Source organism: Natator depressus, chromosome 7 (genome assembly GCF_965152275.1).
Source record: "Natator depressus isolate rNatDep1 chromosome 7, rNatDep2.hap1, whole genome shotgun sequence".
Taxonomy (NCBI): Eukaryota; Metazoa; Chordata; order Testudines; family Cheloniidae; genus Natator; species Natator depressus.
In genome coordinates this window covers 38,455,181-38,480,548 of record NC_134240.1, presented here as the reverse complement: position 1 = coordinate 38,480,548, position 25,368 = coordinate 38,455,181, and the positions used below count along the sequence as shown (strand labels likewise).

The following is a 25,368-nucleotide window of genomic DNA, read 5'->3' as shown; positions in this document are numbered from 1 at the left end:
AAATTTGGGAAACCAGGAATCAGTTGCTATTGATAATATTGCATCAGAACTTATTTATAGGTCCTTTCATCTGAGGGTCTCAGAGTATTTCACAAATAATAGTTAAAACAAAAGTCACCATGCATGCAAAGTCAGCAAGTGGGTTTATACCCAGATAGGGACACCAAGGCATGGAGAAGTGAAGTGACTTGCCGAAGGTCACTTAGCCCCTAGTCCTGTGCACCACTTTAAACATGAGTGTAGCTCTTTGCAGGATCAGGACCTTAGCTAGTCTTTGTCAGAGCTGGGAATAGAACACAGATGTTCTGATTCATATGCCTCTCTTCTAGCTCTGAGAATCACACTGTTTATTACTTATAAGAAGCTTAAGAAATACCTGGGAAAGAACCGTGTAGATATTAAAATAGTTAACAAGCTTACAGATGGAGATAGAAAATGTAATATTAAATATTGCTAATCAAAAGAACCACACATTCTTATTCTTGTAAACTTTTTCCTCCCTTTCTCTCACTTCTTCCCATGTCTTTTCTCAGTCTCTAAAGTGCCTAGCACACTGTGGCTGCTCTGTGCTGAAAAAATACATCTGTAGATGCCAAATTTAATACTCACATACAGGAGGCTTCAGTTTAAAAGCTGATATAGGCACATGTGTGTGGGTGAACAAGATTTTTGGTACTCTTGTGGGGATCTGGAGTTCTGCTGTCCCCTGCCCCAATGATGTCCTTAGGAGAAGACCCATCTGTCTTGACAATGGCCTGAGATTTTGAGGGTTAATTCCCAGCCAGACTCCAGAGACAGCTCAGGGAGACACTCACAGCTGGGAACTAATTAGGTGCAGCCAAGTCTATTTAGGTTCAGTATGTTAGAGGTTATGTCCAGACTAGGAAAACAAGTTGCGTTTAAAAGCATGTTAGCTAAGACTTTTCAACTAACATGCTTTAAAACACTAGAATAAAAAGCAGTGAGTGGTGCACTCAATATGAAAAAAGGGACATTTTCTACCAAATTTTTGCCATATAATAGAATCTATATTGCAGTGAAGAGTTCAGTTATTTAACATCCTTAATGAATTGACAGTTTTGGGAAAGGTGGTGGTAGGGCAGGGGGTGTGTGTGTGTGGTTTTTTTGTTTGGCAAGGTGAGATTTAGGTTTTTAATATGGAGGTTTTTTGTTTGTTTGGCTTTTTGAAAAGTAGATTGTCCAAAAGCTGTTGGATGGGAGAAAAACCAAAAAGGAGGCATGGGTCCAAGAATGGTGAATCTCAGCGAATGTATGGATCCTAAAAGGTATGTGGTGGTTTAAACACATTTATAATCTGATCAGGCCTGAAATATACCAGGCTTTGAGGGTATGGGGAACGAGAATGTAAGGTCCAAAGACTACCTGGATCTTAAATGTGCTTTGTCAGATAAGAAAATATAGTTGTGATAATCCTGCCGTCCATTTTTACCAGGTGCAATGTATACTCCCATGAAAGGTCCCATTGAAGACAGTGGAACTTCTCAGAGTAGAAAGCACCATGCCTAGTAATAAGTGCTTCCAGAATGGGGCACTAATTTGGAAATCCAGATTAGTTATTTTTTAAAGTTAAATTGAATGCAAGCTGTATTTCTGTGTACCTGTGTTTCTGTGCATAGACCTATGTTTGTATTGTTGAAGTCTGTGATTTTATTGTCCTTCCTTTTTAGTTTAACTTCATCAGTGCAGACTCACAATGTACTTAATGGCTGGCAGGACATAAGAACAGGTTGACTGCTGTAAAGAATGTGGCCTTGGTAACTTCCATCATTGTGTCCCTAGGTTTTGATTGTGCAGGGTGCAGAATGGTCCTGTGAGAAGGTGCATGCCCTCAACTGCTGCTGAAGTCAGTGGAAGTTGAGGGTGTTTAGCACCTTGCGGTATTGAACAGTTTTAATTTTATGGATAGTTTTCCACTCCCTCTACTTCTGAGGTCTACAAGTGAATGATGGAAAAGGTAGAAAAGATACACACAGCCCTTCCTGAGGAGAAGCTGGAAGATGCAAAAAAATTAGTGTATGATGCATAGCTGTACTCAATGACTGGATGTGATGTAGTGGATCCCTCTGCAAAAAAGAGGTGATAAAAACAAATCAAGACTTATGTGAGACTGAAAGAGGGGACCATGGTGAGTGTAAGGAGGGCTGGTTCTGGCAGAAAGAAGGCTCCTGTTTGTGTCATTTATCTCCCTCATGGATAAGCTGCTGTGATCTGCTCTGCTCAGAACTTTAAAACCCTGATGCATTGACCAGCCAGCAAATCCGACATAGGCTAAAAATAAAATTGGTTAACTGCTTTGGTATCCTTTAAAGCTTCCACACAGTGATCAATACTGCACTCATGTATAATCATTCTTGTGCAGTGTGAGGGTGATTAGCTGAGTGGCATCAGAGAAAGAATTTAACAAAGTAGCAGGCTAGGGGATGGGACAGATTACCTGTGGCATTTGGATGGAATCTGAGGTGAAAGGCCACTTCTCATTTTCAAACTTGGGTCAGAGGCTGTTCACCTTGAAATATAAAATGTGGGTCAGTGACTTGTCCAGCAGACTTTAGGGGCGTGATCCAGTTCCATTAACTTCCATGGGCTTTGGACTTAATCCAAAGTAATTAAATCATTTTTCCCCACCTTCCCTTACAGCATGGGGCATGGATTGCCTGCTAGAATCATCTGGGCATATCTCACCTCATCACTTCCCTGCCTTTGCAGAGGCCTTGAGCATTGGTGGCATTGTGGTCTCTCCTGTTTTCTGTCTGTGGCACACAGTAGTTTAGTCTCCTGAGGATTGAAATGCTTCAGTCCAACTAGTGTCACTGGGCTTAATATAGGAGTACTTGAGTGAAGTATATAATGGTCTGCGCTATTCAGGAGGTCAGACTGGATGATCTAATGCCCCTTCTGGACTTAAACTCTATGAAAATAAATGTCATTTTCATGGACTGCCTTATTTGGTTTAAAGAACAGGAGTACTTGTGGCACCTTAGAGACTAACAAATTTATTGGAGCATAAGCTTTCATGGGCTAAAGCCCACTTCATCGGATGCATAGAATGGAACATATAGTAAGAAGATATATACATATACATACAGAGAAGGTGGAAGTTGCCATACAAACTGTAAGAGGCTAATTAATTAAGATGAGTGATTATCAGCAGGAGAAAAAAACTTTTGTAGTGATAATCAAGATGGTCCATTTAGACAGTTGACAAGAAGGTGTGAAGATACTTAACATGGGGAAATAGATTCAATATGTGTAATGACCCAGCCACTCCCAGTCTCTGTTCAAACCCAAGTTAATGATATCCAGTTTGCATATTAATTCAAGCTCAGCAGTTTCTCGTTGGAGTCTGTTTTTGAAGCTTTTCTGTTGCAAAATTGCCACCCTTAAGCCTTTTACTGAGTGGCCAGAGAGGATGAAGTGTTCTCCTACCGGTTTTTGAATGTTATGATTCCTGATGTCAGATTTGTGTCCATTTATTCTTTTGTGTAGAGACTGTCTAGTTTGGCCAATGTACATGGCAGAGGGGCATTGCTGGTACATGATGGCATATAGCACATTGGTAAATGTGCAGATGAATGAGCCCCTGATGGTGTGGCTAATGTGATTAGGCCCTATGATGGTGTCACTTGAATAAATATACGGACAGAGTTGGCATCGGGCTTTGTTGCAAGGATAGGTTCCTGGGTTAGTGTGTTTGTGGTGTGGTGTGTGGTTGCTGGAGAGTATTTGCTTCAGGTTGGGGAGCTGTCTGTAAGCGAGGACTGGTCTGTCTCCCAAGATCTGTGAGAGTGAGGGATCATTTTTCAGGATAGGTTGTAGATCTTTGATGATGCACTGGAGAGGTTTTAGTGGGACTGAGGGTGACAGCTTGTGGCGTTCTGTTATTTTCTTTGTTGGGCCTGTCGTGTAGTAGGTGACTTCTGGGTATCCTTCTGGCTCTGTCAATCTGTTTTTTCACTTCAGGAAGTGGGTATTGTAGTTTTAAGAATGATTAATAGAGATCTTGTAGGTGTTTGTCTCTGTCTGAGGGATTGGAGCAAATGCGGTTGTATCTTAGAGCTTCGCTGTAGACAATGGATCGTGTGGTGTGTCCTGGATGGAAGCTGGAGACAAGTAGGTAAGTATAGTGGTCAATAGGTTTCCGGTATAGGGTGGTGTTTATGTGACCATCGCTTATTAGCACAGTAGTGTCCAGGAAATGGACTGCTTGTGTGGATTGGTCTAGGTGGAGGTTGATGGTGGGATGGAAATTGTTGAAATCATGGTGAAATTCCTCAAGGGCTTCTTTTCCATGGGTCCAGATGATGATGATGTCATCAGCATAGTGGTTAATTACTTATGGGCCTCTGGAGTATACGATTTTTCCTAGCCTGAAGTATATGTTTAATGGCAATCTTGTCAAATACCTAGTGAGTAAGTTTTTAAAAATAGGACAATTACTGATTGTCTTGTTCTTGTTTCAGCATCTTTCTAATTCATTTGTAAGAACCACAGTAAACATTTGTATAAAAGTTTATTGCTTTACTATTTTTGGTGTATTGATATATGAGAGGACAATAGGATAGAATGTCAAAATTTGCATAGGTAAATAATGCTGTAGGTAAACAGAGCTTCATCTTTTCCTTTTTTATTACTATATATCTGATTAACAAAATGTTTAGTAGAATTTATTCATAGTACCTTTAAGAATTCTCTGCAAGGGCCAAAGTATATGAGAGTAAATAGCATGGACTGATTAATGTCAAATCTGTTGACAAGGTTCTTTATTCATAGCAGGGAGTGTAATGCTGAAGCAGATTCTGTGATTTTTACTTTTCATTTTAAGTATTCTTAGAGATGCTTATACTGTATACTGATTTAGCTATTTTATTAGCTAGTGCAATGTTTCCCGACCGTGGATGTGCTCCTCTAAAGCTCAGTTAGATACAGATATGCAAGATAAATTGATCTCTCTGTTGTATATCTGCATTTAGCTCTGTAGTATCTAGGCCAGAGGTGGGCAAATTTTTTAGCCTGAGGGCCACATTGGGTTTCCAACATTGTATGGAGGGCCAGTTAGGGGAGGGAGGCTGTGTCTCCCCAAACAGCCATGTGTGGCCAAGCCCCTGCCTCCTATCCGACCCCCCCCCCCTCCCGACAGCTCCCCCAGGACTCCTGCCCCATCCAACCTCCCTGTCTCCTGACCATCCGCGGACCCCCCATCCCTGACTGCCCCCACAGGACCCCTGCCCCATCCAACCCCCCTGTTCCCCGCCCTCTGACCCCCTCGACCCTTATCCACACCCCCAATCCCTGACGATACCCCCAAACTCCCCTGTCCAACTCCCCCCCCCCCCCTTACCGCGCTGACTGGAGCACTAGTGGTTGGCAGCGCTACAGCTGCGCCACCCAGAGCACCGGGTCAGGCCACGGTTCTGCAACTGCGCTGTCCGGCCGCCCAGAGCGTGGCACGGAGGGGGAGGGGGAACAGCAGGGGAGGGGCCGGGGGCTAGCCTCCAGGGCCAGGAGCTCAGGGCCGGGCAGGAGGGTCCCACGGGCTGGATGTGGCTCGCAGACCATAGTTTGCCCACCTCTGATCTAGGCACAAGTGGCTGTGAGAGGAAGAGCTCACATGTAGCCTGCTAGCCTGAGCTTTCCAATTCTGCATCCGTGCTGCTTGGGTCAGCCCTGTGAGCACATTCACCCTTTACTAGAGACCCTTCAAAGGTGGCTATCTCCTTTTTCCCTGTAGAGAAGGATGATCCATTGCTTAGGATGCTAGCCTAACACCCAAGAGACCCAGGTTCAATTCCCTGTTCCACCACAGACTTCCTGTGTAACCGTTGTGACTTATTCTCTGTATGCTTCAGTTCCCCATCTGTAAAATGGGGATGATAATACTTTCCAACCTAAAGGATAAATACAATAAGGATTATGAATAAATATAGGCTAAATACGTTCAGGATTGTGATGTAATCAGATAATTGATGGGAGACATGTAAAAACCTCAGACAGAATATAGAAACAAACTAAAAAGTCAGCGAAGAATAAATTTAAAAATAGAGAAGACAAGGTTTAAAAAGAGAAGGAAAACTCATCTGAGATCAAGCGGACAGAAAGAGAGAGATGATAGCAAATGCTGGGGTATATCACAGAGGGATATGGGGCAATGAGTTGGGGGGGAGCTCCAGCCTGCCGTACCCAAAATAAATAAATACAAACCGAGAACCGGTGCTTAGTTGGAACAAAAGGCCAATGCTGCATTAGAGAGTGTTCAGGAATGATGATGTTTGGTTTTTTTATTTCACTATATAGGTTAGCTGAGTCATCTGTGGATCTTAATCTTAAATTGATGTGCTGGCGGTTGGTGCCTACTCTTGACCTGGAGAAAGTTGTGTCTTCTAAGTGTCTGCTGCTAGGAGCTGGTACACTGGGTTGTTGTGTAGCCAGAACCTTAATGGTAAGTACCAGAGTTACTCCTGAAGGTAACTTGCTCTCTCTCATAAAGGTTACTTTTTTCATCCTTGTGCTAAAGAATGGAAGAATACAATGAAATCAACATATGTATGGGATATGTGTGTATCACAGAAATCTTGCAGTTTTATGTTTTGTTTTTTTAATTAAAAACTGCCCAGTTACAAAGTGAAATTTTGTCCTGAATAAAATAACACATGAGTTCACAAAATCAAATTCAAACCAAAATATTTGAAATAAATAATTGTGCCAGTGAGAGACAGTTCAGTGTGATCAAAAGGAATTTTACTATAGCAAGCTTCTAAAACTGTAATAACAATCTGAAGTTAAACCTAGAATTTGAAAATGTGAACAAAAGTCCACTTACGCTTTTAATGTTATAGACTCAAAGGGGTTTCTGTTACATCCTTTGAACTAAAGTCTTACAGTGTTAAATTAGTCATTACCAATTACTTGGATTTTTTTATTTGTTTAGGGATGGGGAGTCAGACAGATCACATTTGTGGACAATGCAAAAATCTCCTATTCCAACCCTGTACGGCAGCCTCTATATGAGTTTGAAGACTGTCTTGATGGTGGGAAGCCTAAGGCACTTGCGGCAGCAGACAGACTGCAAAAAATATTCCCAGGAGTGGTAAGTAAAATATTTTGGTGGTTACATCTCAACATATTGAGAAGACAGCTGACTTTAAATAGCTCCATAGTATTCCTTTGGTCTTCTCATGTTAATGCTTAAAGAGAAAAGGGGATCAGGAAACTGAAAGGCAAGGAAACAAAGTTTATACTGCAGTCACTGGCAAACTATAGGAGCTATTTTCACATGCAGGGAGCAAGGGAATGAAACTTGTAGCAATAAAAATATGTAACAAAATGAGTTCTAAGGGCTCATCTCGGCTGCCTTTCCGGAGAGTCACAGTAGAGAAATGTTCTCCGGTTTCTCTTCTGTGGTGTGTTTTTAATGTGCTCTCAGAAATGGCTGATTTTGGAACAGTTCCACTGAATGCGTTTAAAAGCACTGAGCATTCCACACAATCTTGAGGCTCTTATCCATGTTCCCTTTTCAGTCACATGTAAATAGTTTGGTGTTTAATTGCTTATGCACTTGAAGTTTTCTTTCATTTTGAGACAATTAACACAAATCAAAGCCATCTTGGTTATTGCCCTGATCTGTCTCCATTCATTGTCTGATATTTTCTCCTGCCAGACTTTCAAGTAATCATTTTTCTGGTATTAAGATCTATTTGCAGTTTGCTATAGAGAGAAGTCTGCATTATATTTTCACAAGTGCATCTAAGACCATTGCTGCTGTTCCTTAAATGTCTGGTTTCCAACCTGTTGAAAAGCCAGAGAATTACCACTGGTAGTGTCTGTTAAATTACAGATTGGAAATTACCGGAGTGGGGGTTAAAAAACTAGTGGTATTGTATGTGTTCTATTATCAAGCTTGGGAATTTTAGATAAAATATAATTAACAATATAGGCATCAATCCTGAAATGAGATAGCACAGGAATCTGCTCACATGCAATCAGTGGAACCTTTTATGGCAGTATGGGTCCCTTCATGTGCATCCAATGGCCAGTGGTGCACAGGTTAGTACCATCTTTTCCCTGATCTTTTATGCAGAGTTTGGTAAAAAGTAAAAAAAACTGGTAAAAAGTTAGGTGGTAGGAAGACTGGGATAACCTAATACCCGATCTAGAAGGGACTCTCTTTACCTGCACATGTTTAATAAGAAAATCTTATTTTAAAATTATTTCCATCATTTAGAAAGTGTCAGATCTTTCACCTTTATCTGGTAATAGTGCCTTTGGACTGAAATGACCTAGTGTTCTCGAGATCACCACAAGAGAACATTATTCATTTGGAATGATCAGTAGTGTAATTTCAGATTTGGAATTGTTTCCTTCTATATCTGAAAGTGTTTGTTTTCTTCTTGGCTGGTTTTCTCCCTAACTCTTTTTTTTTTTTTTTTTTTTTAATAGTAAGTAGCCTATTTGTCATTGAGTAGTCTGAAATACGTAGTTTTCTATTAGATCAAGTGATGAACTGCTGTTGTTTTTAGACATTTGGGAAAGGTTCAGAAAATGATTTGATATAACAATAGAGAATAGAGTTATAAAGATATAAAAGATGTTGATTTAAAATTGGAGCAGTTACGTTTTCCCTACAAGCTTTACTGGAAATATATTCATAATCTTCATCCATGCAAACACTTATCTACATAAGTTTATACACCTGATTACCTGCATTAAGTTCAGTGGGGCTGTTCATATGTGTAGTTACTTATGTGCATAAGTGTTAGCAGGGTCAATGTTTGCCCATATGAATAGATGAGCCTTGAGACATGGCAACAAATGCTGAAGGTGTCCAAAAGAAATTGACCACTGTAAACTTAGTTTCTAAAGTATTAGAAATAATGATTTGGCAAAATATTTCAGTAAAGTTTGGTTAACATTCCAAAGAAACATCATTTGGGCTTAAATTTTGTATCTCGGCCAGTGTATCTAAGCTAGATGGAACACCACTGGACCAACGGATTTGGATCTTTTTGTTTGTTGATAGCAGAGTTGTTATTAGACATTGGAATTACAGGGTTGGAGTTCACAATAGTCAGTAAAAACAGCTTCTTCTGAAAGCCTCTTCGGAATGGAGGGCTGCGTGATGTTGAATAAATATGGGCATCTTTCCTAATATTTGCAGAAGAATCATGACATTCAAACAGCAAATGCCATTAAAAAGGAAGCATTGGGGGTTGCCAGAATGCATATAATGGAGGGGGGTGGGGGAAGAAAGTGAAATGTAAAGTAGTAACATAACACAATTCTACTAGGTGAGAGGTTAAGGCAGGAGAGGATCTTGTGTATTACACTGAATATGTATTTTTATGTCTTATTCCTCTCTGTGGAGCATGCATACAAAACTGTTCACAGGGTTTATTACCTATCTTATTAAAATGTGTTTGTTTATATTTATATTTTTTGCAGGTATTATATCTTGTAAATAGTAACGCTTTTTTTAAAGTGTGAAATAGTATTATCCTGATTTCAGGTGTGAGAGCAAACGTCTGTATATTTTTAATGTCCCCTTGTCATAAATATAAAGGGAAGGGTAAACCCCTTTAAAATCCCTCCTGGCCAGAGGAAAAATCCTCTCACCTGTAAAGGGTTAAGAAGCTGAAGGTAACCTCGCTGGCACCTGGCCAAAATGACCAATGAGGTGACAAGATACTTTCAAAAGCTGGGAGGAGGGAGAGAAACAAAGGATCTGTGTGTCTGTCAGTATGCTGCTTTTGCTGGGGATAGAACAGGAATGGAGTCTTATACCTAGCTAGATTACTTAAAGTTCTGTGTTAGATTATGATTTCTTTAAATGGCTGAGAAAGGAACTGTGCTGAATAGAATGACTATTCCTGTCTGTGTGTCTTTTTTTGTAACTTAAGGTTTTGCCTAGAGGGATTCTCTATGTTTTGAATCTAATTACCCTGTAAGGTATCTACCATCCTGATTTTACAGAGGTGATTCCTTTACTTCTATTTACTTCTATTTCTATTAAAAATCTTCTTGTAAGAAAACTGAATGCTTTTTCGTTGTTCTCAGATCCAAGGGTTTGGGTCTGTGGTCACCTATGCAAATTGGTGAGGATTTTTACCAAACCTTTCCCAGGAAGTGGGGTGCAAGGGTTGGGAGGATTTTGGGGGAAAAGACGTGTCCAAACTGCGTTTCCCAGTAAACCCAGTTAGAGTTTGGTGGTGGCAGTGGATATTCCAAGGATAAAATTAATTTGTACCTTGGGGAAGTTTTAACCTAAGCTGGTAAAAGTAAGCTTAGGAGGTTTTCATGCAGGTCCCCACATCTGTACCCTAGAGTTCAGAGTTGGGGAGGAACCTTGACACCCCTATTGTCCACATTTGCTTCTATATTATTTTTTAAGATTGATACTGAACAATTATGAGTAGAATTTGGCCCAATAACAGGGATTACTCTGGTATTCATTTCATGTGGATCCATGTAATTTAAAACATTGTTCTCAAAAGTGACATAGTCTCTTCTCTTCACAAAAGCGGTGTAGTGTCTTCTCTTCCCAACTCCTAAATAGTCTGTAATACTCCATTTATACTTCAGATGTCTGTATTTCTTCTTGGTTTAGCTGCTGCAAGTGATGACTTTTTTCTGAATCCCATAACCATGTGGGCTTTCCAGATATTTTTCTCACCTTGATCTGTGTCCTTAATATCTTCAAATTGTCAGTGCTCATTATTACTTCAATGAATTCAGCTTCCTGTATGCTTGAAACCATTAACATTTCTGCACACTGTATCCATTGTGGCCTTGTTTAGAGGCCTGTACCCTGTTTGCTCTGATGTCCCACCTGACTTCCATTCTGTTATTAACATGTGAGAGATGGTGGCTTTATGACAAAGATAATTAAGAATATCCTGTTTCTGTAAGGAATATGAGAAGCTGAATGTGAAAATGTCTGTTAGACTTTGGCATTTTTTTCTTCACTGCTCTTTGGTTTTACGCCAGAGACTAAAAAGGCCGGCTCCTAAGAGGTGTCCCTTGTTTTAAGTGTCAATTTAGTATTTTGAAACAGAACACGTGAACATAAGATATTGAGCAGACAGTTGGTGGAGGGGGGATACTTTTAATAAAAGTATTCATGTGTCCCAAGACCAGTGGAGGAGCAGGGTAAGAAATGTGCATACGCACAGTGGCTGTGCAGATTTCCATGAGAGATCAGCACTCACATCTGGGTCCAGATTTTCAAAAGAGCTCATTACATTGGATAGCAAATTCTTTTGTAGATCTGGCCATGACTGTGACAGTAGAAGCTGCAGAGCACATCTGAATATCTGGTCCTATGTGGGTGTACCAGCAATGTTGGGGGGGGCCGGCGGCGCAGTTCTGACACATGACTTATGCTGTCTTGCCTCCTGTTTTCTACAGAATCCTGCTGAAAGGAATTAACTATGGGAAAATATTGCTGTAAATGTATGTCTGAGATAATTAAACTTTACATTTGACCTTATGTGATATCCAGCCAATCATGTAATGATTCTTTAATATATGAAGGTTTCAGAGTAGCAGCCGTGTTAGTCTGTATCCGCAAAAAGAAAAGGAGTACTTGTGGCACCTTAGAGACTAACAAATTTATTTGAGCATTAGCTTTCATAGCTCACAAAATGAAACCTGTCAAATAAATTTGTTAGTCTCTAAGGTGCCACAAGTACTCCTTTTTTAAATATATGAATGTATTAACTCCTTTTCTAATTATTATTATTTTCTCCTATCCACCTTCATTATTAATAATAAAAATAAGGGTGTTTTAAATATTATTGAAAAGCATAAACTGTGTGACATTGCTCTGTTACAGCTGCTCATACCCTACCCAATTAAGTAGACCTTATAAAGAAGCTTCTTTCCAAATGTTTTGGAAATAAGTTTTAATTATTCCAAGGACTACCATACTCAGCTGTACCAGCATATTTCTGTTCTGCTTCTATTTCTTGTTTGTAATGCCATCATTATTCATCAAATTCCCTACTGCCACTAACCTATAGTAATAAATTTGGCAATAGATTTGAGATGAGTTACTGAATTATAAGAAATGAAAGCTATGTTTGTATTTTATTTTAACTCTTAGGTTGCAATAGATGTTTACATGCACCCTATTATTATTATTATTATTATTATTTTTTATTTTGTTGTGCAGTACCACCTGAAGCCTCAAGGATCTGTGGTTCCACTGTCAGGCACTAAACAGCCAAATAGGAAATGACAGCCTCTGCCGCAAAGACCTTATGAGCTAAACCTTACCAGCACACTTTTTGTATGTGGCAAAATGGGAAAATACACAAATATTATACCAAATGAGTCTGTAGTAATTCCACAGCACTCATATTAGTACTTTTTAAAATACAACAAAACAAACACTTTGCCAGTGAAAGGAAGCACAAATTTGCTTCCGTTCAGATCTAACACGTGAGCAAAACGTCTCTTTATACACACAAGGACTTTCCTGAGTAAATATTTCCCAGTTGTTTGATTTTTGTTTTGTTTGCTGCTTTGATCCTCTCCTCCCCCGCTTCTTTATTCCAGGCAAAAGCAGTGTTTTTAAATGCTATTGTAAACAGTATTAAAGTGCTGCTGCACCACTATAATTAAGTTTGCATCATGACTTCTGTTTAAAGGTTGACCCAAGTCCTCTAAAAAATGGCACAATTAATTGGATTCCTTTAAAATTGTGTGTGCTTCAGGAGGGTGCGGGATAGGATTAGTGACCCAAATATGGGGTTATTTGAGCTAGAGGTTGCAGAAATATAAGCCCCCACAGCCATTTTTCAGAAAGTTTCTAGGTGTGTTTGTTTTTGTTTTGCACAGACATTAAGATCAGACTGTTGATGTAACGTTGGTCAAAACAATCTCAATTGGTTGAGTTTTAGCCAACATACTGCATAGCACCACTAAAATCTTTGGTGGACCCAGGTTGAAAACAGTATTAAGGAACTTTACAAGTTCTGACACCCAACTGCTTCTCACCGATGGGGTATATCTGTTGGATGATGGTTGGACTATTTTTCTTTCAAACATAAATATTCTGGAACAGAGATCCTGGCTGTGAGTTCTCTCATTGGCCCTGCCACAAATTCCACCCTCCAACCATTTTGGAACATTACCAGGAACACCTTTCCACTGAAACTTAGTTGTCCTTTGTTTCAGGCACTGCATGTGAGTTGGGTTATAGAAGATGGGGAAGTAGCGGCAATAGAGACACTTGTATACCTGATAGTGAAGACTTCAGGGAGATGCATTCCCTGCTTGTGGTGGGGGAGGCCTGGGTATTGTAGTGGAGAGGGAGCCAGGTTGGAGGGTAGAATGCAGTGAATGGGTCAGGGCATGGTTGGGGAGGTTTGTTGAATCAGGGTCCAGCTGTGGCTGGCTCAGTATGCAGATTGTGGGACAAGAGATGTACAACTGCCCTAAGTGACTACTAATTTCTACCAACATATTTCTCATGTTAAAAAAATTGGGAATTCAGTGTCAAAAACTACATTAACACAGTTAAATTTGTTTGGTGGTAAGAGTGAATGGGTTGTAAAAGGAGATAAAGAATTTGTACATTTTACTAATTGGGGCTGGCAGAATAAAGGTATGTGTTTTAATAGGGCATATTTGGGCATTGCTGAAAGAGGGAATGGGCAACCTTAACTGTGAATTTCCTGGTTTTCAGACGTTTGAATTTTGCTCAACACAACATTCTACAAAGGGATGACATACCCTCAAGTTATATTAACTCTGTGTTAATGTATTTTTTTGCTGTTGAATTAATAGTTTAGTTTAATTGTTGTCTTAAGTTTATATTGTATATAAGCCTCTATCTGTCACAGCTGTATGCCCTCAATCCAATTATAAAATACATGTACAGTGCTAAGGGTGTGAACACTGAGAAATAAAGCGCATCAGAGAGTTGTTACTGAATATGTACAGTGTTGCACATAGTACAGATGACATAGTACTGCCTGTTCTTAATTTCCAAGAGCCAAAATCTGGTCCTAGTGCACAGCCGAATTGACTGAGGTGTGTGCATGGGATCTTACTGTAAAGAATACCCCTCAGGTATTCCATGTCAGCTGCTGCTTTCTTAGAGCCCTCAGTAGCCTTCATTGAACTTATGCCTTCCCCATTATTCTCCCTTAGGGGGAATGGACAAACCTGGCCAGCTTCCACCTTGGCCCCAAACCTAACCTGTACAATTTTGAGGCACCCGGGTGGTGCAATATCCCTTTCATAGGTCCTGGTAAGTGTCCCTGCCTTGCCATATAGTGGAACATTATTAGCTCTGCTTCAATCAAGGAACTTCATATACACAGCGTGGGAGGGGTGGGGGTAGGAAGGGGTCACATTAACAAAAGATTTAAAAGGACATTGGCAAGATAAAAATCTACTTACTCAACAGCCATTCCTAGTCCAATGTTTGAGCAACATGCCAAGCACATATTCATCTGTTTACTGTAAGTTGTCCTGGTGCTTTATCAAAATTCCTGTTCAGGCGCATAAATACTTGTGAATAAATAGATTAGGTATCCAGGATTTTATATCAGTGAGGAAATAGCCAATACTGTCTTTGAGTGTTCAAAAGCCTGGACAATAATTTTAGGTTACTCTCTCCCTGTCTCTCCCCCAGCCATTGTTTCACTGCTGTGGGGAAGCTGGGGCTGGAATGTACATGCTGGTACCATTGAAAAGGGAAGTATTGCCAGAATTACTTGTAATTTACATAGTTTTTAGAGAGGCATTTCTTCCTTCTGTTGTTGTGCAACATTTCTATAGTTTAAACTTACTAGTTGAGGTTTTCAAAGCCAGATAGAGAATTGAGACAAAGATGGTAAAATCCTGGTACCATTGAAGCCCTGGAAAAACACTGATTTCAGTGCCATCAGGATTTCACAGATTGCTCCTCCCATTAATTTTAGTGGGATTGAGTATCTATCCAGTTTTCCTATCTGGCTTTAAAACTCTCAGCCACTGTTTCAACCTTTATGTCTCTTGTACTCATTAATTTTACATCCTGTCTCATTGAGAAGCAGAGTAGCAATTTCGTACAAACTACAAATAAAACAGAAACCTTTGAAAAAGAGCTTGAGGTTTTTTTTAAAAGAATATGTTCGATACTAATTATAGTGATCCGTTTAACTGTAAAGTAGGAGAGAGATTGATTAGTGGAATAGCAGGATTGATGGACTTTTGCCCTTTTGACAGATGTATGGTATGCATTGAGTCATTCAAATCATTCATTGACTGCTTTCCTATAGCCATGATGGCTATTATTGGCCTATAGCATATAATTTTTATGTAATACCCTTCCCTGGACTAATCAAACGTGAAATGCATATGTTTTCAGAATTCTGTCTCCAGTAAAAACATATTCGATAGAGAAAAAGTTCGGAGTTTCATTTAACGGACCGGTTAGGTTAATGCAGAAATCCTGCTTTATATCTTTTTTTTTTTTTCCAAAGGGTTTCACCTGTGACACTATCCTGTAGCTTAGATTTTATTTATGGTCCACATCAGAAGTAAGCATTTACTTTGGTGATGAGGGGGAATATGAATTGTGTGAGGCAGGGAATTAGAAATGCTACTAAAATGACAATGTTCCTGAAAAATTAATCCTAGCCTTCAGAAGAGGTGGTGGCTGTGCCAGAAATTATTTTTGATTAAGATTAGCTTTCTGTTTTTAAGAATATGATAGTTGAAACTACATATAAAAATTTGATCAGCTGTGAAGAGAAGTATTGGAAACTCCAGCATGCATTACTCATTTTTATGATAGTGCACATATTAACAAAAGGCCAAATAACATGTAATGCAATACAATATTCTGATGTTTGTTTCATGTCCTGTTTAATTTGTACAGTTTTGGATAATTGTTCAGCTTTTAAAACTCTGTTTGTTGAGGTGTCAGTATCAGCGAGCAGAGCTGGCCTTAGCCTTTTTTTTTTTTTTTTTTTTTTTTTGTGGTGGGAAACAGTTTTCACCCCAATCACATTGTATGCACAGAGCCAGCCTGAAGTTTTGGAGTTTTGGGGAGGGTTGGTGATGCAAGTTTTGGAGATACAAACCAAAATATCTCATTCTTCCTGAAGAAAAGTATGTGTGTGGCATCTTAAAGACCCTTCCTATCTGTTCATCCCAGCCTTCTGCTACAGAACTGGATTCCAGCTACTTGTGCTGAGGTCTGAGCACAGATGTTAAGATTTTAAAATAAATGTTGCAAGGGATAATTATTTAAATAAGATGAAAGTGTGTGGATACATTAGACATGCACATGCTTACGATCAGCACCCTAATACTAGAGAGTTTTTGTGCATTGTGGTGGATTTGAGCATTTTACAGCTATTAACTACTGAATCATCACAACTTTTAGTGAGTTACCTATTATTACACCTATTTTGCAGATGGGAAAGTAATGGCAGAAAGGGTCAGTGCCTGATTTCCAGAGAGGCAGAGCACCCGAATCTCCCATTGACTTCAACTTGAGTTAGGGGCACTTCTACAAGTTAATTCCCAGGTACCTTCGTTGATTTCTTGTCAAAGCTGTGATTAGTATGCAGGCATCTCTTATCCTTGTGCTTAGTCCACTACACCATTTTGCTTTCAACTCCATTGAGTTTCCTGAGAGAGAGATCCTGCAGGGGCCCCAGTGCTATCAGCAGCCCTTCCATGGCTATGTGTGGATATGGGTTCCGTCCAGGTATATCAAAGGACTCGAAGCCATGGTTTTCATACCCAAATGGTTTGCGTCACTTCACATGTTCAAGGAGATCTTCAAGAAAAGAAGAATTAAAAATTCACCACCTTAAAGAATTTTGTTTTGTTTTTAAGATTCTCCTTTACCTGGTGAGGTTCCCCTCAATTGGGGAGGGGGAAGGAGAAGGAACCACAGCTACAGACTTTGTCACTTCTAGATTTTTGGCAGTACCATTTTCTTATTTTAAAGTGATATTGTTTTAAAAGCTAGCATGGGCGTGGAGATACTATGTATATAATTATTAATTATGTATATTATGGTTGTGCCTGAGGGCCAGCCAAGAGTGGGGTCCCATTGTGCTAGGCACTGTACAAACGGAGCAATAGACAGTCCTTGCCCACAACACACACAAGCAGAGTAAACAACATGATGGAGACAAAAATTGTGTGAGTTCTGAGGTTTTTTGAGGGGAAGGGGGCTTTGTGCAGGGGGATCAGCTAAATGGAAAGAAAATGGAAGGGGAGTGAAGGGGGCTGGACAGGGAACAAGAGGGTAGGAAGGGCAGGTTTTATGTCAAGCGGAGGCGAAGAGACTGTGAGGGCAGGGGATAGGGAACAGTCAATCATCACAGGGTAGAGAAAGTCAGAACTTCCTACAGTCATGACTGGAACATCCAAAGGTGAAAGAGGTCCCTGCTTTAGCTGATTCTGCTCCTGTTGGAGTTTTTGGCTGTCTGTTCTTTACACTTTTCCCCATAAGCTCACATGGTGGGGGAGGAAGACAGGGCACCTTGTGGGGCAGAGTTGGGGTTGGGGGTGAGTCTCCTGTACAGTTTTATATTACTCTGTATGTATTTACTGGAATGTTTCATGAATGTGCTAGAATTTGAAGGCACTGTGTTTGAATTCAGTCGATTCATGTTTGGTTTTTCACATGACAGCAGCTTGGTCAGACAGGGCAATGAAGGTGGCACTCATTTCTGTAAAATACTGTGTACACAGGGTTACACCCAAATTTTGTATGCGTGGATGAGACTTTAATATGCTGCTCCACTATTTGTCATCTTATTTTATTCTCATTCTGTATTTTTATATAACTCTTGTTCTTTTAATAATTTTTCTCTGCATTTGTAAAATTTTAAATGCTGTCAAATGGACCTTTGTTTTTCTGTATAATTAGACTTGAAAGGATTAGATTTTAATCAGTAAATGTCAGCAAACAATTTCACCTTACACACACAAACTGATGGAAAAAATACTTCCGTTGATTGAAATTTACAGATAGGCAATGTCGTAAATATAAAGGGAAGGGTAACCACCTTTCTATATACAGTGCTATAAAATCCCTCCTGGCCAGAGGCAAAACCCTTTCACCTGTAAAGAGTTAAGAAGCTAAGGTAACCTCGCTGGCACCTGACCCAAAATGACCAATGGAGGGACAAGATACTTTCAAATCTGGAGGGGTGTGGGGAGAACAAAGGGTTTTGTCTGTCTGTGTGATGCTTTTGCCGGGAACGGATCAGGAATGCAGCCTTCCAACTCCTGTTAAGTTAGTAAGTAATCTAGCTAGAAAATGCGTTAGCTTATTTTACCAGCCATTAAACAAAAGGAAATCTGTCTTTTTGTAAGTTAAGGTTTTGCCTAGAGGGATTCTCTATGTTTTGAATCTGATTACCCTGTAAGGTATTTACCATTCTGATTTTACAGAGGTGATTCTTTTATCTTTCCTTTAATTAAAATTCTTCTTTTAAGAACCTGATTTTTCATTGTTCTTAAGATCCAAGGGTTTGGGTCTGTGGTCACCTGTACCAATTGGTGAGGATTATTATTAAGCCTTCCCCAGGAAAGGGGGTGTAGGGCTTGTGGGGGATACTTTGGGGGAAGACGTCTCCAAGTGGGCTCTTTCCCTGTTCTTTGTTTAAAATGCTTGGTGGTGGCAGCATATGGTTCAAGGACAAGACAAAGTTTGTGCCTTGGGGAAGTTTTTAACCAAAGCTGGTAAGAATAAGCTTAGGGGGTCTTTCATGCAGGTCCCCACATCTGTACCCTAGAGTTCACAGTGGGGAAGGAACCTTGACAGGCAAAGTAAGAAAAATGCTTCTTGAGAACTTACTGGTTTGATTTAAGAACACTTACTTTGTATATTTTGACCTGTGATGGTGACGATTTTTGTTTTAACGGTTATAAACCTTGAACTTTTTGAATCTCAACATATGCTGTTAAATAATTCTGACCCTGTCCCCATAATTTCCATCTACTGTTAAAATGTAAATAGATAATCAAAAACAATGTTTAAAAACAAACATTGATATTTTTCATAGAAATTATATAAAAAAATTTGAAATCTGTCAAGCCAATTTTAAAATATATGCTCTGCACCAAACTGAACACTTAGTTATTGCAATAGACGTGAACACTGAGGTGCACCATCTACTGGTAAGTGAACTCAGCTACATTACCACCATCACTTAAAAGCACAGTTTTAAAAAAGAACATGTGTTTTAATAATCTTTTACACAATCCCCAAATTTCAGTAGTTCGTGTACATGTGTGTACTTACACACTAAACTTTACACAAAGTGTGTGTGTGTGTGGGTATATACACACACGTATTTATAATGTGTTATCATAGAAATTATAACCTACATTAACTTTTGTATTTTGTCATGCCAGCCGTTAATCTTGTGGACTGTGTAATATTTCATTTGGACAGGAAAAATAATAGACAAAGGCTGATCTTCAGCTAAAAATTCACTTCCCAAATACCACCAGCATCCTGCTGAAACAAAGCATTCATGTGTAAATGAGTGTCTCATAGAAGCCTTTAATTTTGCAGGATTTCTTAGATGAGTAGGAGACATTTTGTGCTAGTTAATTCACAGCTAGTTTTATTTTAAAAAAAGACAAGTGGAAAATGTTCTTAGTTATTTCCCATTTTATTTTTCAGATTAGAGTATTAAAATCTATCCAATAATTATGGAAATCATCCACCCATAAAGATTCTGATTTGCATTATCCTTACGAGTGCGCATACATTTGAGGCCTGTGATACATTTGATATGTTATCTGTATTATGGGCAAAAATATAAAAATGACAGTGATATTAATAGGTTTAAGAAGGACTGTTTGGTGCAATTTAAATAGCCATTCTTTTCAAAGACTTAAAAGATGAATAGCCAGTGTGCTTGAAATTCCATTATACCAGGAAGCAAGTGATTTGATTTTTGGGGGGGGCTATGTCAATGAAAAAAACTTTAGGTTCTGATCAGGGAAAAAGGTTAGAAATTTCCCTGGATCCTGCTTTTGTACATGGCCAAATTATTTTAAACTAATGGAGCTGAGTCAGAGGATTCAGTGTTGGTCAGAATTGCAAGTGTCTCCTGGAATGGAAACGTCATTCAAACTAGTCTCTTCACTTATTCTTCTCCAACAGTTGTACACCCAGTTCTGTAGGGAGGAAAAATTAGTCTTCCTCAGTCATGTATCATTTTGTAATGAAGACTTAAGTAATATCTGGATCAAACCTCCCTGAAGCTGCTGTTCTGCAGCAAGTGCCTTTACATAGAATTCCCCTTAACAATGTGTGTTCATTTTTTTATGGGTATTTTGTTATATATTCTTGAATTCTGCACTAGTCTACGCTAAAGCCTCCTGTTGTTTTTGCGCCTCTCCCTGCATACACACATGCTTGTTTGCTTCATCAGCTGTTATGTTTTGCCTTTAAACTGTAAGCTCTTTGGGGCAGGGACTGACATTTACTGTATGTTTATACAGGGACTAGCACACTAGGACCCTGACCTGGTTGACTCCTCTAAGGCTGTGTCTGCACTATGAGCTAGGGATGCGATTTCCCTGCTCATGTTCTCATCAGGCTGCCACAAGTATAAATAGCAGGGTAGCCACAGTAGCCCAGGTAATAGAAACCTGCCTGAAACCGGTGAACTAATAGCTGCATTGCTATTTATACTATCACTAGCTTGATGAGAACTAGTGCAAATGTCTGTACAGGAGCAGGGGAATCCCATCATTAGCGTGTAGTGTAGACATAGTCTAAGTTGTACTGTAATATATATGGAGGGTCTTTTTCTATCTGATAGCAGATGTTTTACACCTTACCAGACAAGCAACATGGTTCAAATGACCCTTCCTCCATGTATGTCCTTTTTGAACTCTCTAATGTATGTTCAGTTGAGTTCACCTTGTTCAAATATGGACATGGAGGAGACATGTTGTAAGGTTCTGCTGCAGGATGAGGCTGCTCTCAGCAGCTCCGAAGTGGAAGCCTGTAAAGCATCTGACAATAGGAGCTATGAGTCTCGGAAGTGATTTCCTTCTATATCAAGTTAATATGTGGCCATTCAAATTATACAAGTATCACTGAAGACTGAAGATTTTTATATTTTATAGAATTTGAAACAACAAAAGTACAGTGTATGATGCTTCCCATCTGTCTAACGGCAATTGGGTAAAGATTCAATCTCAGATAAGACCTAATAGAGGTCTTACTGTTCACTTTGTGTAAAGTAACTGGGGAGCTGATCTAAGACAAAAGCTATATGTGAATAAAATTAATTGCTCTAGTAGGTCAAATTTGGAGGTTGTTTTAAAGATACTTGTAAGGCATAAATAAAATGGTGCAGTCTTTTTAATCTTTACATTTAAGAAATGATGAGGCAAGACAGTCCGTGCAAAAACTTGGTACAAAAGTCAGTAGTACGGAATTTGATCTTCAAACAGATACTAGGCTTAAGAATGGTTTTTATGAGGTGCAGCAGTTGCTAATGAATTTGCTGAAGGTTTAAGGCATTTCTGTTGGTGCCAGAAAAAAGTATTTAAATCCAGTAATTTACAGAAAGATGATGTGGGGTTTCAGAATAATTTGTAGAGGCAGGGTTCTGCAGCTAATATTGTACAGAATGATTTCCAATTTTGGCCTGAATAGTACAGTGGAGTTGTTCTAATAAAAGAAGAAAAATAGTGTAGTTGGTGAAGAATAATCAGCACAGTCTTTTTTTGAAAAATGCTCAAAATAGTGACTGCTTTAAAATGTTCACATTGTTTACTAATCACTAACTGTGTTCAGCACTGTTCAAAAACTAATATCGACAGTCCCTGCCTTGATGGATTTATAATTGAAGGGGCCTATTTTGTAAACACATAGGCATATGAGTAACTTCATTCATTCTGTTGACATGCTGCGGGACTACTCAGGTGCGTGGTTGTAGGATCAGATCCTTAAAGACATCAGGGCCATAACATATGGTTGAAATGTTGCATTGAGGTTTGTCCAAAATAGAGTTGCATACAGTCCAGTCAACCCTTCCACAGTGAGATACCCAAATATTTTTGCTTAGTATCTCTGTCCCTGTAAAAACAGGGCCACTGCAAAAGTGATTATTCTGTCTTGTAATTCTTGATTGTCCAGACTAGTCAAATGGAATGTGATCTTCTGAAAATCTGGTTGAAAAACATTGGTTAAGTGGGCTAGATCCTTATAGTTACACAATAAATGGAACTATGCTGATTTGTGCGGACTGTTCTCTTCTATATAGGTTTTAGGGCTGTCAGGCAATTAAAAAAATAATTGGGATTAATCGCACAAATAAAAAAATTAATCACTATTAATTGAGCGAGTAAAAAATGATAGAATACCATTTATTTTAAATATTTTTAATGTTTACTACATTTTCAAATATATTTTCAATTACAATACAGAATACAAAGTGTACAGTGCTCTCTTTATATTTTTGATTACAAATATTTGCACTGTAAAAAACAAATTCTATTTTTCAGTTCACCTCATACAAGTACTGTAGTGCAATCTCTTTATCATGAAAGTTGAACTTACAAATGTAGAATAATGTAAAAAAAACCAAACCTGCATTCAAAAATAAAATCTAAAACTTTAGAGCCTACAAGTCCACTCCGTCCTACTTCTTGGTCAGCCAATCACTCAGACAAATAAAGTTCATTACAATTTGCAGGAGATAATGCTGCCTGCTGCTTGTTTACAGTGTCAACTGAAAGTGAGAACAGGCGATCGCATGGCACTGTTGTAGCTGGCGTTGCAAGATATTTACGTGACAGATGCGCTAAAGGGTCATATGTCCCTTCATGCTTCAATCACCATTCCAGAGGACATGCTTCCATTAATTTTTTTAAATCATGATTAATTTTTTTGGCTTAATCGCGTGAGTTAACTGTGATTTAATTGACAGCACTAATAGGTTTTTATACTGCTTTCATTACCATAGTATGTGAGCCCATTTTAAGTAGTGCATTAAGCATTGTGACTATATATCTTTCGCATGGTGTTTTTTCTCTTGTCCTCCCTCCAGGGAAGAAGCAGTGTGTGTTGTTTTGGCAGAGTATTAGGTTTGTGTTTTTGTTTTGTTTTGAAGTATACACGTTGCTGTGTATTTATATTTTAAAAGGCAAGGTTAAAGAAATGCGGGTCAAAGAAAAACTGAAAATCTGACTCAACATGGTTACCATGTATGTGTATAATCTTAAAGATTACAATACTGAGACAAATTTAGCTCTGGTGTAACTCCACTGAAATCATTGGAGGTATATCGGAGATTAATGTATACCATAATCCTTGTCTAATTTTTGAGGTTTTTTTATTCTTAAAAATATTAATCTAAAACTTACTCAGCCAAGCAGAAATTAATCTTCCTGGTGCATTGTACTCGGGTGATGGAATGCTGGAGGTGCTGCACTGAAGCTATGTTTACTTACATATGGTTGCAAATGATTTAAAATCAATTATTTTGGTGACACAGTTTTCAGCAGTCTTCTGTTTCCTGTAGTACTCTATTTCATTCCCCAGTATGATTTCTGGCTATTCATTCTAGCTGTTTTTTCCTTACATCTGAGAAATGTGGACTTTATCAAAGGCTGACTTCTCATAAGGACTACAGTAGTACCCAATTAACTCTTGTCTTGATCTTGACTGTTCCTACAATAATTTAGTGGCTAAGGGCAAGAATAATTTGGCTGTTCTGTGAATAATATCCCTTCAGGTCTGTTTAATACATTGTTCTGAAGTGTCTATTTCCTATGTGTTTTCCCCTAGAATGCAGAAGGATTTAACATGAGCATCCCCATGCCAGGTCACCCTGTAAATTTTTCTGAAGTCACCATGGAACAGGCTCGAAAGGATGTGGCTCATCTTGAACGTCTCATTGATGCTCATGATATTATTTTCCTGTTAATGGACACTAGGGAAAGTCGCTGGCTTCCTGCTGTCGTTGCAGCCAGCAAGAGGAAGGTCAGTAGACATGCCTTGTTAATATTCCTGTAGTCATACTGCAACTCTCACTTAATGACTTGCCATGTGTGGTTAAAAGTACTTGACAGGAACATGCAATCGCTGACCAATCAGCCGGAATTACATCATGCCATTGTAAAAGTTTTTGCACTAGGCATTTTATCAGTAGACTCAAAGACAAAGGTGCGTGATGAGGGGGAATGGCAACTTGTATGTTATGAAGGAAGACTGAAAGAACGACGATGAGAGTGGAAAATGATACAGGATGTCAAAATGTTGTTGACAGTTGCAAACTGTCTTTCCAAAGTAGACTTTTAACTTTTGAGACCTGAAGGCAAACTACACATGCAAAAAAAAAAAGTATGGATTAGCCAACATTTCAAAAGCCAACCAACAACTTTGGATACTTCTCTGTAAACTCACCCAGCAATATACAATATCTGGGCTGATCATATCTATCCAAGGTATTTATGTGGCCAGCATTAGCATAACATCTGAGTGCCTTACTATTTGTAATGTAAATATCTTCACAGTCTCTGGTAAGGAAGTATTATCCCCATTTTACACATGGGAAAGTGAGGTCTAGAGAAAGTAAATGGCTTTTCCGAGGTCACACAGGCAGTCTGGGGAGGAGCAGGGAATTGAACCTGAGTCTTCTGAATCTCAGGCTAGTGTCACAACCACTGGAGGATCTTTCTTCCCTTGAAGGCAGTGGCGTTACATGTGTAAGTGTTTCCAGGATCAGGCTCTGAGACAGTCACTCTGTACGCGATAGTTCTTTTACAGTCAGTTTACCTGCATCAGATAACATACAACAGAATCAGTGAATATGAACAAGTTTACCCATAACTGCATGCTTTTAGGAATCTGTTCCTGAGTGTGATTCTTACTAGAATGTAATAAAAATTGAAATTGAGAATCGGAAAGAACACACTCTTTTTTAGGTTAAGTGAGAATTAACCGCCTCTCTGTAACTCATGGCCCTTTACCTTTCTATTAGTCGTGCTCTCGAGTGTCAAACTGAGTTCAGGCTTCTCCTGAATGGAAGAATATCCTAAATCTCAGATTATAGAATCCTGCCACCAAAATTTTTCAGCAAATTAATATTCCACACATTTGGTCAAATGGGTTAGTTAGGAAACTCTTAATTGCATTGCCCTGCACATTTGATTCCTAAATTATTTTGAGCAAGACTTTGTTAAAGTAAGGTGTTTATAACAACAACTTTGTCACATTTTTAAGAGTTAATGCAAATTAAGTTTACACATCTAAAAGTTACAAAGTTGGAAAATGCACATGTTAAGGTTTTAAAAGCATGAGAATTGTACCACATTGCACGTTCCATATATTTTGTGGCCTAAATGTAATGACATTCA

General features: G+C 39.0%; 1 protein-coding gene across 6 annotated transcripts in view; it reads left to right on the top strand.

The window, feature by feature from the left end:
- Positions 1-25,368, top strand: part of ATG7 (autophagy related 7) — a 250,065-nt gene that overhangs the window by 17,724 nt on the left and 206,973 nt on the right. For 5 of the 6 annotated variants that reach the window (XM_074958162.1, XM_074958160.1, XM_074958163.1 and 2 more), the window contains exons 9-12: positions 1,193-1,286; positions 6,313-6,457; positions 6,947-7,105; positions 23,798-23,992. In XM_074958162.1, coding sequence (XP_074814263.1) covers positions 1,193-1,286; positions 6,313-6,457; positions 6,947-7,105; positions 23,798-23,992 — 593 coding nt within the window. The remainder of the gene's footprint in view (positions 1-1,192; positions 1,287-6,312; positions 6,458-6,946; positions 7,106-23,797; positions 23,993-25,368) is intronic. The other variant, XM_074958161.1, reaches the window with a different exon arrangement.